Source organism: Myotis lucifugus, unplaced genomic scaffold (genome assembly GCF_000147115.1).
Source record: "Myotis lucifugus unplaced genomic scaffold, Myoluc2.0 scaffold_221, whole genome shotgun sequence".
Classification (NCBI taxonomy): Eukaryota; Metazoa; Chordata; class Mammalia; order Chiroptera; family Vespertilionidae; genus Myotis; species Myotis lucifugus.
The window spans coordinates 1148930-1162154 of record NW_005871269.1 but is presented as its reverse complement, the minus strand read 5'-3'; the positions used below and the strand labels follow the sequence as shown (position 1 = coordinate 1162154).

At 42.4% G+C, this 13225-nt stretch overlaps 1 protein-coding gene across 1 annotated transcript in view; it reads right to left on the bottom strand.

The window, feature by feature from the left end:
- FOCAD (focadhesin) overlaps nucleotides 1-13225 on the bottom strand; it is a 273674-nt gene that overhangs the window by 49947 nt on the left and 210502 nt on the right. Inside the window, exons 25-28 of the mRNA XM_006098123.3 lie at nucleotides 10282-10390; nucleotides 7498-7614; nucleotides 4736-4974; nucleotides 1194-1283 (exon numbers count right to left, since the gene is read on the bottom strand). Of these exons, the coding sequence (XP_006098185.1) occupies nucleotides 1194-1283; nucleotides 4736-4974; nucleotides 7498-7614; nucleotides 10282-10390 (555 nt within the window). The remainder of the gene's footprint in view (nucleotides 1-1193; nucleotides 1284-4735; nucleotides 4975-7497; nucleotides 7615-10281; nucleotides 10391-13225) is intronic.

The following is a 13225-nucleotide window of genomic DNA, read 5'->3' as shown; positions in this document are numbered from 1 at the left end:
GAGAGAGAGAACCCAGCTTACTCCTTGGTTATAAAAGGCAACACCACTAATACACAGCTTAGGCTCAAAACTCTCAACTTTCCATGGCTCTGTACCATCCATTAAACTGGGTGGGTCTCAATGGTTCTTACCAACCTTAGCCTGTGTCTGAAAGAAGGCCTGTCATGACCACCTACTGCGTGGACATCTGATTTTGTTTACTCATGATGAATACTTGATACGTGAAGCTGCTTCTACCATTTACTCTTTTGTTACTTGGAACAAACAGGCTGGATGGTATAAATGTAATTTCAGATCATAAGTTCCTAAAGGCCAGAAATGCAAACCCTGATTTAAATGCCCATAATAGCAAAGAATAAATGAATTCGTAAGTTGGGGGTTAGTGCTTATAATCTGTTGAGTTTCCAAGTAATAATAAACCCCAGAGGATCTAAACCTGAGGTTCTAAGTAAGACATGCTTAAGCACAAAAAGGTACAATGTAGTCCTCAACATGTCAATACTCCAGTGAGCCTAAGGAAATCATATTCCCCCACCTCCCCCCGCCCCAGGTCATGAGGCTAATGGAAACTCTAAGTGTCTCACTAAATGAGTATGTTTAACGCTGGTTTTCGAGACATTCTTTTCTGATTATTCCTTTTCATTTTGTTATCTTTCATAATGGCAATGAGAAAACGAATTACATTTTAAAATATGAGTTTAACGGACAAAAATCATGAGGTCTGTGGGGCAAAAATGGATCTATAAACATTGAGGAGGTGGGGAACCCTGGTGTAACCTGTATTTGTTTCCATTTTTGTTCCTCAGCTATTGGATTTCACAGGGGAATCTAAACCATGGGTCTCAGATTCTTTTAGTCCAAATTAAAAAAGTTTCTTTAAAAAGATTAACTCATGCACACAAGCCTCCAAATATATGCTTGATGGGAGATGTACAAGCCAGAGCTAAGGTATTAGCAACTGAACGACAGCCACAGAACGACACGTGCTGCTTTGTACTGAGGCGAACTATTGCCGAAACACTGCTTTCAGAACAGGTATGCTTTGAGTACAGACCTTTGGTGATTACTAAGAATTTTTTTCAAAGGAATTCAAGATCGGGTCCTGGAAATATCTCACCATAGAATTCAAAGTTTATGGCAGAGAAAAAACCAATCTCTAAGCACCTGCTAGAGAGGACATGGGATCGACATACTTGTGTTCAAGGCGGGGGTCAAAGCAGCAGTTCTCCAGGGCATCCAAGGACTTCATCAGCAGAAGGTTCATCTGGTGACCGGAAACGTCACTAGGGAAAGGCCACGGGGAAAGGAGTTATTTAAAGTCACTCAACTGTCCCAAATACTTACTCTACAATATTTTGCTCTCAATATTCTACTGAAAATGCATCTACTTTAAAAAACATAAACGTAACAATCAATACTATTGACGACTCATATATATTTATTTTGTAGACAGAGAAACTGAGTCAGAACTTATTCAGTCATTGGGTTTCTGAACATGACAATTATTTGCAAGCCAATAAACACTTACTTTTGCATTTTCTCTGCTCATGAAAACTTTTTTTATAATTGAAGTATAGTTGCCATAGAATATTATATTAGTTTCAGATGAACACCATAGTGATTCTACATTTATACACCTTAATATGTGATCCCTACAATAAGTCTAGTAACCACCTATCACCATACACATTTATCACCATATTATTGACTGTACTCTCTGTCCTGTATAAATACATTTATTTATAGCTGGAATTTTGTCCCTTCACCATTTTCATCCATCCCCCCCCCACTCTAGTAACCATCAGTTTGTTCTCTGCTTCCATGAGTCCTTTTCTGCTTTATTTGTTTGTTCATTTTCTTTAGATCCCAGATAGACTTGAAATCACATGGCATTTGTCTTTATTTCACTTAGAGTATAATATTCCCTAGGTCATCATGTTGTCATAAATTTTGTCCATTCAAATTTAAATCACTAAAAAATAAAAACCAAAGTCAGAATTCCAAAAAAAAGATATTTCTAAGTGCTAAAGGGGTGGTTGTCAGAATATTTTAAAAAAACCCATTAAGCTCCTATTATCAATAATGGTTCCCAATCTCTTTCATGCAAAGACTTACATTTGATTTCATGTCTCGATTGTGGAGGTTTTAAGTTCTACTCCTTCAGTTACACTTTCTTAAAAGGTGGGGGTGGGGGAGTGGGGGGGCGACACCAGCTTTCTGTTTTCCTGTCTGCGGTAATTGATGTGATTTTGTCATTGGCTTGTATAGTAAAATAAACATAAAAGGTAGTGTTTTCAGGCAGAGCCGTGGGCTTTATCATCGACACTTGATTATCAGGGTCCCACATGTCAGGTCTGGTGCTGCTGCCTCCGCTCCGCCTGCCTGGGGAACGCAGCTGGGAACCCGGCGCAGAGAGCCCTTCCCACGTCCTCAAACCAGGACTGCAGCCAGCGGTTTTGCTTGAGGTGAAGGATTAGATTTTGCAATGAAAACACACGCACACACACACTTTTAATAGCTTTAACTAAGTAAGTTCTATTATAGTTGTTCTCTGGAGTAAAATATACTTAAATATGCTAAACAAATGCTGAAGTGCTTTATCCTCTGGGAGTCATGATGGAAGCGAGCTTTGAAATAATATGCTTTCCTGAATGAATTCTAGGCCAGAATGTAAATTCAGGTGACTTGTCCGTAAGCTTGACCAAAAAAATGGGTTGACTGCCACCATTCTCTTTTACAAGGTGATTTTTCATTCTCGGAATCAGCACCTCGTCCTGAGGGGCTGTTCTGGGTCACTTCTCTGATGTCCTTGACTGGTCAGTCAATAGCCCTCAAAACATTTGCCTTCATTACAGAAAAATGGAAACTTTCTCCAAAAATATCATTATCTGATGACACTGTCACTCTCTAGCAAAATATGTTTTAGTACCGAAGGCATATATTTCAGATTCCTCTGCTCCAAGAAATAAGGAAGGTGGGAGCCATGAGCTGGCTGACTAAGACACCAGCTAACAGGAGGATGCTATCAAACAGGGTCATTAAAGCCACATTAAGATCTGCAGCTACTCGGAGGGCACTGGGCCATGGGAAGAGCCTCCTGAGGTCCTGCCTCAGGGGTTCCTGCAGGTGCAAAGTCAGGTAAGAGCAGACAGGGCGGGAGGCAGCCTGGGCACCAGAGTGATGCTTTAGCTGAATCACCGTGGGTCTCTCCAGGCAGTGTGATTAAATGAACCACGAACGCAAGCCCTAAAACCGGCAGCGGCTCATCGAAATCTAATGAGAAAGGGAGCCGGGGCCAGGGGAGGATGAAATGAGTCGCCTGGAATGAAGCTGCCATGGCTCATTTTTAGTTGTAAAGCGTGTTGCTTGAAAAGATACTGAAGAAAGAGCAGGAACGCAGATGGTGAAAGAGCTGCCATTTGTCGCATAGTAGCAAAGGAGGGAAAACTCACTTTCAAGTTTTAACTCTTTAAAAATACTTTGTGTTCTGTCACACACACACACAATATGTTAACAGGCAACCACATGCAAAGGGCAGCTTTTTGTTCATGTCCAGAACCAGGCCTACACAGATTAACACGGGTGAAGAGAACAAAATGAGTATTCTGGAAACGTTTCGTTTATGATCACAGAGACTAAGCCAACTCTTCCTAATCGTCTGACAGATGTTTCCAAGAGCTGAACATGATTATCTGAAATATGGTATTTCCCCAGATCAATGGCAATTTTCATAAAGGTTTCCTTTATTGGTATTTGCACAAAACTCTGTAAATTACAAATGGAAACTTAACCACTGGTTTAAAACTGAAATCTAAATATAGCATCATGTCCTCTAATGTCTCCACATCAACACCAGTTCTTGCCTTTGGACAGAGAGGAAAGTTGAACAATAGCTCACACCACACAGGGTGCCTCTCCTGCTCCTCCACTGCTGGGCAATGGGGCTACATTCCAAGTCAGTGACATCTAAATATTCATGCTGTACCACACTGCACTAAATCTATATGGACATATACATAAAAGTCTAAGATTGGCTATAAAATGGACAAAAAAACTAGATCCACATACAGGAAGATTTTCCCATTTAGTGGAATTTTCCACCTGGGTCTTTGATAGTCTATTAGCTCCATTCACGGGTAAAGCTAGCAGGCCAAAAACCGAGCAATCAAACGGAATAAACTACACAGTATAATATGCACAGATTAAGGCTCTTTAAGGATTATACAACTGTAGCCAGGGCACAGGATAAAAGCAACAGTTAACACTGGGTACATGCAGTTCTCAGGCGATTCAAGGATTCCCACATCCTCAGGCACAGGGGACACCCCAATCCTCTCCCTCCGTGTGATAGTGATATCAATAAAGGATCAGCAATCATTTTCAGCTACAAACCAGGAAAAAGGCAGCTTTTCTTTAGAGCACCGTAGATTAGACTTTTCCTCATCTCTATTACACAGGGGTTTTCAGGGCTTTCGACTAAGCATGAAATGACGTTCCAGGAACCAATTACTTTAATAAGAGCAACCCTTAAAACACGTTAACATCTATGTGATGGAATTTAGAAAGACAAATTCACTCATAAAGCAGAACTCATGATCGAGGTGCCCGTCTCAGAAAGTTCAGCAAGCGAGTACTGCTCAGATCAAACACCCGTGTGCGTGTGCGTGTGCGTGTGTGTGCAATCCTCCACCGGCACCACAAAGAGGAAACGCAGGGCTGTGTTAACCCACTGTACCTGAGTTTCTCCTCACACAAGCGCGAGAGAAACATCCCCAAAGCGAGGCCCATGTGGATTTGCACGGCTTGAGACTCATCAGCGCTTGGTTTCCCAGGTAACCTGGCAGTCAGCATGGTCAGGATTTCCTCCACCTTCTCTTTGCAAGAGATAATGAAAACTGGCACGAGCAGGGACAAAGCCGAGGCGGCCGCGGAGCGGGCGATGGCACTGGCTGTGTTTTCCCCGGAATAGGATTTCTAGGACATGCCAAAGAAAGAAAACAGGGGGTTGGCCTTTTGTTTAAAACATGAAGGAAACACACCTATCACAAAAGCCCTCTGCAACAATTCGGGCTTCTCTCGGATCCACTCCTGCCAAGCAAACAAGTAATTCAAAACATCGGTTGCTGCGTTTGTGTACAGGTCACATTTTCACTCCCACTGAAACAACTGGCTGCTAAGCAGTCTGCTAACTAATAACATCCTTTTAAGTGTGAAAAAAACAAATTCTAAGTGCCTCCTTTTAAAGGGTGTGAATTCCCTCACTAGAAAGCCTGCAACAATTTCAGTTTGAAAGCCCACATGTATATATCGTGAAAAACCCAAAGTGAAGCTATCTAAGCTTGGAGAAACCACCCAGCCACGTTATAAATGTCCAGAAAGCCAGAGTCTTCCCGGAGAGCCAGAAAGGGGTGGGGGAGGGGCCAGTTCAAGTTTAGCATGGAGGGACAAGTGTAAATTTAGCTCAGGGATCTATTGGCAGATCTCCCAAAATCTTTGGTGGGAACCCTTCCCAGTAGATGGATTATTTCCTGCAGGGGGCTAATTCCTTTTAATTAAAAAGGAAGTTGAAATCCGAAAAGCCTCTGGTTACAAAGCAATAACCAGCTATTGAAAATGAAATGGAGAGCTCTATATGTGCCTCCCTATATGCAATCACAGGGAAAGAAATGAGTAACAGCCCCAACACCATGACGGGGCAGCTGAATAGGAACAGCTTCTCTCAGGACCTCACGCTGGAGGGCTCCACCAGACATCACGCACACTTATCAACATGTCTCGAGTGGGAAGTCCGCTGACCACTCCTCCCTATTATGCACTTCAAATTTCCACACACATCCTAAAGGCCGTGTTGTCTCTTGTCATCCAAGCACATGAAAAAATGTTTTTAATTCTTTACGCATTCGCTCTCTAAGCTTTAGCACTTTAAGGATAAAAATCAAGCATGTGCTAAGATGTTCTTTTAGTTGATACAGCACTATTGTAACGATAATACTACTCAAAATGACCCAGCCCCTAGATCACTGGAAATAAAAAAAAAGTGACTTTTGAAACAGGGCTTTGAAAAAGTATAACAATGCCAAAATCACAAAGGTCAGAGGCAACCCTGACCTAGCGAGTAAGGAGACTATTGCTATTGGTTTGTGAGAACTACGCAGCAGGATTAGAAATCTACATGCTATGTGTCCTGCTGAACATCTGAACCGTGGAGCTAGTGCGAAGACCTCAGCATAAGCTAAGAAAATATTCATCCATCATTAAGAAACAAGAACACATCTGACAGAAAACAAATCATCGTAAAGCAAGTACTGCTGTGAGCAAAATCTACCTTCCAATGTAATCCTGCATTATCCCTGCTTTGTCCTCAAGTATAGTTAAAATTTTACTTCTAGGCCCTGAGCCCCCGAAGAATACATACCAGGTCCTCCCCAGGGCAGGGCAGAGGCACAGAGAGGAGACCTCAGGCAGCGGAGTTTCAGGCTACATTTGTGATCTTAGCAACTGATCAGGACGCGTGCTATATTTTTATTCAAATCAACTCTAATCCTCTGCCGCTCAGCTGATTGCCCCATGATCACTGTAATTCCCTAAACACTGGATAGCGATAAGGCAGAACCAAAACAATTCCACGCAGATACAGAAATAACGCGCTCACTACCGCCAATAAAGGGAAAAAGGAACCCAAACAAAAAAAGTGTGTTTTCACTTTGCTTCAGATCTTGGGATATAAGCATGAAGAAAGAGAAGGTGCTTAGGATCAACAATATGACTTTGTGTTTATAAAGTATTTCAAATTTTTCAAAATATTTTCCCATAAATTATATAATTTCATCCTCACTTTTTTTTTTGTAAAGTTGGCAAAGCATTAGTTTTTACTTCATTTTACAGATAAGAAAAATAAGATGATGGGTTAAGTGTCAGGTCAACGGTAACAGAATTAATAAGGGACGAAGCTAGGGCTCCAATCACTACTGATAATATTGCTCAATCACCTCATTTTATAGACAGGGAAACAAGGGTCCTGAGAGATAAAGTGAACTGCCCAGGCTCACATACCCTGAAAAGGAAACAAAAAACTGGGACAAGAAACTCAGGGGCTCCATCTGCAGCCAGTGTTTATTTTACTATAACTGGAGCTCTTGCCTCTGACTACACGTTAGAATAGCCCAGAATGCTTCAAAGTGCTGATACCCAGGGCCTATCCCTGAACAAAGGTCAGAGGTAAGGCCTACGCATCAGTGTTTCTTGTTCAAATTATATATATTATATATTATATACTATATATTATATACCATATTATATATTATATAATTTATACACACACATATATATACATACACACACACACACACACATATATGTATGTATATTTACGATCCCCATTGTGATTCTAATGTACATCTAAGAATCATTACATGACATCATGGATTTCATGTGAATAACTGAGATGAGAAGAGTCATCCCTTGAGTTTGCTATCACTTTTCATTTCTCAGACTTACGTAATAGAACGAGCAGAAAAGTTGTCCTCTGGGTTGGTAGTGGCTATCCACAATGACCAGGAGAGTGTCAAACACCATGGAAACCCAGTCTTTCATGGAAAGGAAATTCGGTTGAACCTGCAGATGAAGAAACACATGGAACGATAACCTAACATGATTTCTAGGTTCAGGGTATAGCCCCCTTCTGTATTAAAGAATGGCATGCTGTTATCAAAAAGTCAACTTCACCTGCCAGGACTGAAGGAGGTGAGCAGGTATCTGACAAGCACACATGCTCACCTGTGCCCCACCAGGAATACTGGTCTTTTACACAGGACTTAACAGAAGTGAGAGGATGGGGGCTGCAAAACAGAGCGTATCCGAGAGCGCCCCAGAGCCCGCCCAGGTTCAGTGAGGATAATGTGGAGGTTCAAGGGAGAGATGTGCAGAGAAAGCAACTCAAAATTTCTCAATTCTATGACTTGTCATTTCACGGAGGAGGCAATAAAGCAGCTTACGTGATTCTGATCACCATCACTAGCATTTCTGCTCTCACCATATATTTATCATTCAAGAAACATCATTTTCCTAGCTACTCAGTCATAAAAACATAATTGATTTTCAGTTTGGAAAAGGAAAGAGAATTGTAAAAAAAAAAACCCAAAACAAGACAACAACAAAACTCAACTCATTAAAAAGAGAACTTGGCTTTAAAAATCATTCATGACCCTGGATGTCAAAAGTATTCATTAACTCCCATGGTATATTCAGGTCATGTAAACTATAAAGGTCAATGCAGTGTTAAATATCTCCTTGGAATTAATTCCTTGAATCAAATAAGACTACATTCTTAAGCTCTTTAGCTATTGGTACTATGCAGACTTAGATGAAGTTTGAAAACTTCAACTTTAATCAAATAATGAGGTCTTGGGTGTGTACTGAGTAATAGCCAAAGTCAAGGTTATCAAGAACAAAAGCAAAGCCCCACCTCTGGGTTGTGTGGCCTCTCGATGTTTTGTGCGTTATGTGTTACAGTGCAGAACCAAAGGTGCCGGGGGGGGGGGGGAATTAAGAAGAATAAGAGGGCCTGGCATTCAAACTCTGAGCTACCCCCCCGCCCGCCCTTACTACTGGGGTAAATTACGAGTACAACTGCATGGCTCTTTTTAAAGGATATGAAACGTTTCCTCTCTTTAAAAATTCAACTTACTCATCATTAAAATAAGATTCTGGGTTTAAAGTTAAATTTTCATATAGTAAGTAATTACACTTGCTTTTTATCTTTCATACAATAACCCCTTGACCTGTTTCCCTCTCTCACCTGTAACACACATTGGTAGCTTTTGCCACACGGCACCTACTGTCTTGTTTACTGGTAATAGCACCCTTTGGGAAATTCCCTCCTCCATGATTAGAAGCTTGATTAAATGCTCAATCTAGCTACCTGTCCTACCCTACCCAAGTGAAGGCTGGGGACCCAGGGGACTCTCAATCTTCAGTGAGGGATGCAAAGGCAGCAAATGACTAGATTATCCATCCCAGTGGGGGTTCTCCTGTGATGGCTCATCAGTACCTGTGCCTGGACTCCCCAGGTTGCCTTGGTTACTGTTCTTCCCAAAACCTGATTTTTCAGCTCTGCCTTCAATCCCATTGGCTTCCAGATTCCTTATCTAGTTCCTCTTTTAAATGAGAGCCATTTTCTTTGCTTGCAACCAAAACACCCCACCATGAGAACAAAACAAAACAGTACAACTGTACAGGCTGGCTTAGCAGTTAATAACAGGCTCAGGAGCCAGACTGCCTGGGTTCAAATCCTGGTAATGCCAATTGCTGTGTCACCTCAGGAAAGTTGTGTAGCCTCTCGGAGCACTTATTGAAAAACGGTATAGATGGCCCATAAGACATTCTGTGGGGACAGACACAGGCTGAATAACACTGAATAAACTCTGTTTTTGCAGCAAGAAGTGATGCAGTCTATGCTAATGTGAATGAGGACTGTTACTGAGAGGTTAGTATCTACCAGGCATTGTGATTTTTGTATATTCATTCATGTAATCCTTCAATAATCCTACCTGATTAGTATCGTTATCCCCATCTTATAGATGGTGAAATAGGCCCCGAAAAGGGACGTCAGCAAGGGCACACCACAGAGCCAGTAAGCACAAGTATTAGGATTTAAATGACGGGCTCTCCTACGCCAAAGGCCGTTTTTAACCCCTTGGCTAGGTTGTTTCCAGATACTGATGGCTCCTAGATAATAGGGCTTGTGGGAAGAAGACACCCGTGCCTTTTTATTTTGACAGATATAAATTTTCTGAAAAAGTACATTGGAAATGAAGACTGACCAGCTCACCACGTTTAATTAAGAAATAAACGCCTTGCAAAAATGAATAGGCACTTTGCCATTGACATCTACAATTAAAATGCAAAAGTATAATTTTTTTTCAGTCAGTAAACACTGCTTATTTATCATTTTTTGACAGCACTGTTCACTTTCAGTAAGCCTAGTTAACCTCCTAGGACTGGCTACCACTGATGTCATCACAAAAAGACAAGCCCTGTTGCATGAAATTGCTCCCTTCACACTGAAATGACCACTTATCTGGGAGGGAGGAAGCAAAACAGAAAGCTTCGAAGAAAAGCGTTTTAGAGGCACTAGAGCTCCCAGTGTAAAGGCCCGTCAGCTGGAAGGACGTGGTGGCCCAGACTGACTCTAATCTCGTGAACTCAGAGCCGGCTTCCAGAGACATCTCCCTTTTCAGCGGTTACACAGCGGAGCCCACGGTTCAGATCACCCCGACTCACCTCCAGGGCGCCCTCGCTGTCCGAGGAGAGGCTGGCTTCATGTTTGGATACGACGACAGCAAGGCTGCTTAAGGCTAACAGTGCGTTGCCTTTCACCACCGGGCTCTCCCTGTTTAAGAAGAAAAACATTCCAAGAGAGGATTTGGGGGCATTAGCCGGGAGAAGAGAAGGTGCTATTATAGGGAGGGCAGACGAGGGCAGAAAGCACTCCACTCCTTCACGGAGCCTCGTAAGCAGGTCTGCTTGTTCCCGATGCCAGCAGCCTCCCCGCTCCTGACACCGGTGCTGATTTGCAACTCTTCTTATAGATGTGCGGTCATTATACTTTTTTGTAACTTAAAAATCCAAGCTCGCCCTAGCCGGTTTGGCTGTGGATAGAGCATTGGCCTTGGAATGAAGGGTCCTGGGTTTAATTCTGGTCAAGGGCATGTACCTTGGTTGCAGGCCCTAGCAGGGGTGCATGCGGGAGGCAACCAATGGAAGTGCCTCTCTCACATCGATGTTTCTCTCTCTGTCTCTTTCTTTCCCTTCCACTCTCTCTAAAAATCAATGGAAAAATATCATTGAATGTGGATTAACAACAAAAAAAAAAAAATCCAAGCTCATCATACCTAACTTCTTCCTAAAATGTTTATTCCGTCATTTGACGTTACATTTCCTAAGTGATCGTCTTCTGTCACCTTCGGCCAATATAAAAGCATCAAAGTGTTCTGAAAACAGACCAGGGCAGTTGTGTGAATGAGCCCGGCAGAGCGAGGTGGCGTCTGGCTCCTGAGCACCGGTGTGTGGAGCCAGACAGCACACCTTCCCAGCAGCCCGGCCCACCGGCAGCTTCCCTCAGTCATTATTATCCCCCTTCTTTCTCGGAATCCATCGAAGCCAGTGACCTCAAAGCCAGATTGCTATATAACTGAGGCTCTAGATAAGATGCAAAAAAGACCCGCTTTTAGACTATGAGGATTGAGAGTTGCCCTTCCTTTTATCCAAATGATAGTTTTCTAATATTAGCAAAATCTTAAATTTGACTTCTGAATTTAATATCAAGAAACTGAGCCTTGTTAACACTCCCACCACCTGAAAGTACACAGTTCGTATTACTCCATCCTTCCCAGGTGACCCTGTAGAGTGACCGCAGGTGGGACACGGAGGAGATGCCCTTGGCTGCCAACTCTCATGACAGAGCACAGGCAGCAGAGCACCCGGCCGCCAGAGTCCGGTTCTCAGCCAGCCCTACGATTGTGGGTTCCCACACATACAGGGAATGTGTCCCCAAACCTGGACTTCACACCTGAACTTGAATCAGCGTACACATCCCAGAACCCTTCCCTGCTTACCTAGTGTTGGGATAGGTGGATATGTGGGATAAAGAAGACAGAGACCTGACTGAACATGTGAGCTAGTGAGTATTAAAAAATTAGTATACATGTGTTCTTGCGTTTTTGTTTCCATTTGGTAAGAATGGGACTCAGGATGTGCCATAGTCAGGTTATTCCATGTATCTATTCATCCATCCCCGCCTTCCTCCCCTCCCTCCCACCTCGGGGTGGGTAAGCTCAGTGAAGACTTGCTTCTGCACACTTGGTCATTTTGCTCACCAATTTGTTCTCCTTGATTCATTCCTCTATGAGACCTGCCTTAAGTTGATAAGACACCGACATTTACGCTGGGGGTTGGTGTGGAGGAGAAAATAGGAAGACTTGTGATCCAGACAGATAGCTTTGCGCGAGGTTTTGCTAGAGTTCTGCAGTCAGGATTATTGGGAACTCATACAGCTAATAATATCACAAGAAGCGAGGCAAGATCTGGGCATTCCTAGGTGCCCTAGCCAAGAAATCATTTAACAAAATCCAAATTAAATCTCTTACTTTACTAGCTCTTTCTTTTAGCTGAGACTATCCTGAAGCCCATCTTGTTACAAAATAGTCATAAATTACTAAAGTTAGGTAAAAAGTCCTTTAAAAATTCTCAGTGGTCTGAGAATTAGTTCGCCAGGTTTTTTCACCCTGTAGAAAAACTTTGGTGGTCACCAGAAATCGGGTACCACATCTTTTAAAACAAGAATAGCATACAAGATAACATAAAAGTATCTTTTTTCCTTTTTTTAAAAATTGATTTTTTATAGAGAGAGGAAAGGAGAGGGAGAGAGAAACATCGATGTGAGAAACATGGATCAGCTGCCTCCTGCACACCCCCTACTGGGGATGGAGTCTGAAACCTGGGCATGTGTCCTGAATGGGAATCGATCCTGAACCTTGTGGTGCATGGGATGATGTTCAACTAACTGAGCCACACTGGCCAGAGCAAAAAAAAAGTGTCTGTTTAACACTGCAATTCTGAAAGAGAATTTAGCCTCGGTTTTAAAACAGTGCTCCAACATGATTTTATTTCAAAAGTTTCACTGCTCTTGACATTCCTGAGCATGTATCGTTTCTTGTAAAATGGAGAAAAACATATTTAAAGCCACTGCTAATTAGACCTTCGGTTACAGATTAAATGCAAATTTGGACATTAATCTTTGAATTAAAAAAAAAAAACTAGCCCACAGCTGCACAGTGCTGCTTAGGCCAAGCCCTACATTTCACACAGGTATCACGACTCTCTCTTGACCACCTATGTATTCCCTTCATGCCTAGCGCAGTGAGCGACGGAGAGAAGACACTCGACGCATATTTAGTGAAGCAAATTCACGGAGGAGCTGGCCAGGTGAAAATCTACAACTGGTTCAGCAAAAACTCATCACCTTGTTGATCAAATAACTGTCCCCTACAGTCAAGCAGCAGTAATTTGCATAATGACATGTCAGCATCAGTACAGTATTTATCTAGGCAGCACCGCTGACATTTTAATTAAATTGTCCTTTGCAACAAACTGATGCCATTAACCTAATTAAAACGTGCAAGGAAGGATGAGCTGCGATGATGCTTTCTCAGGGACCCAGTATTAC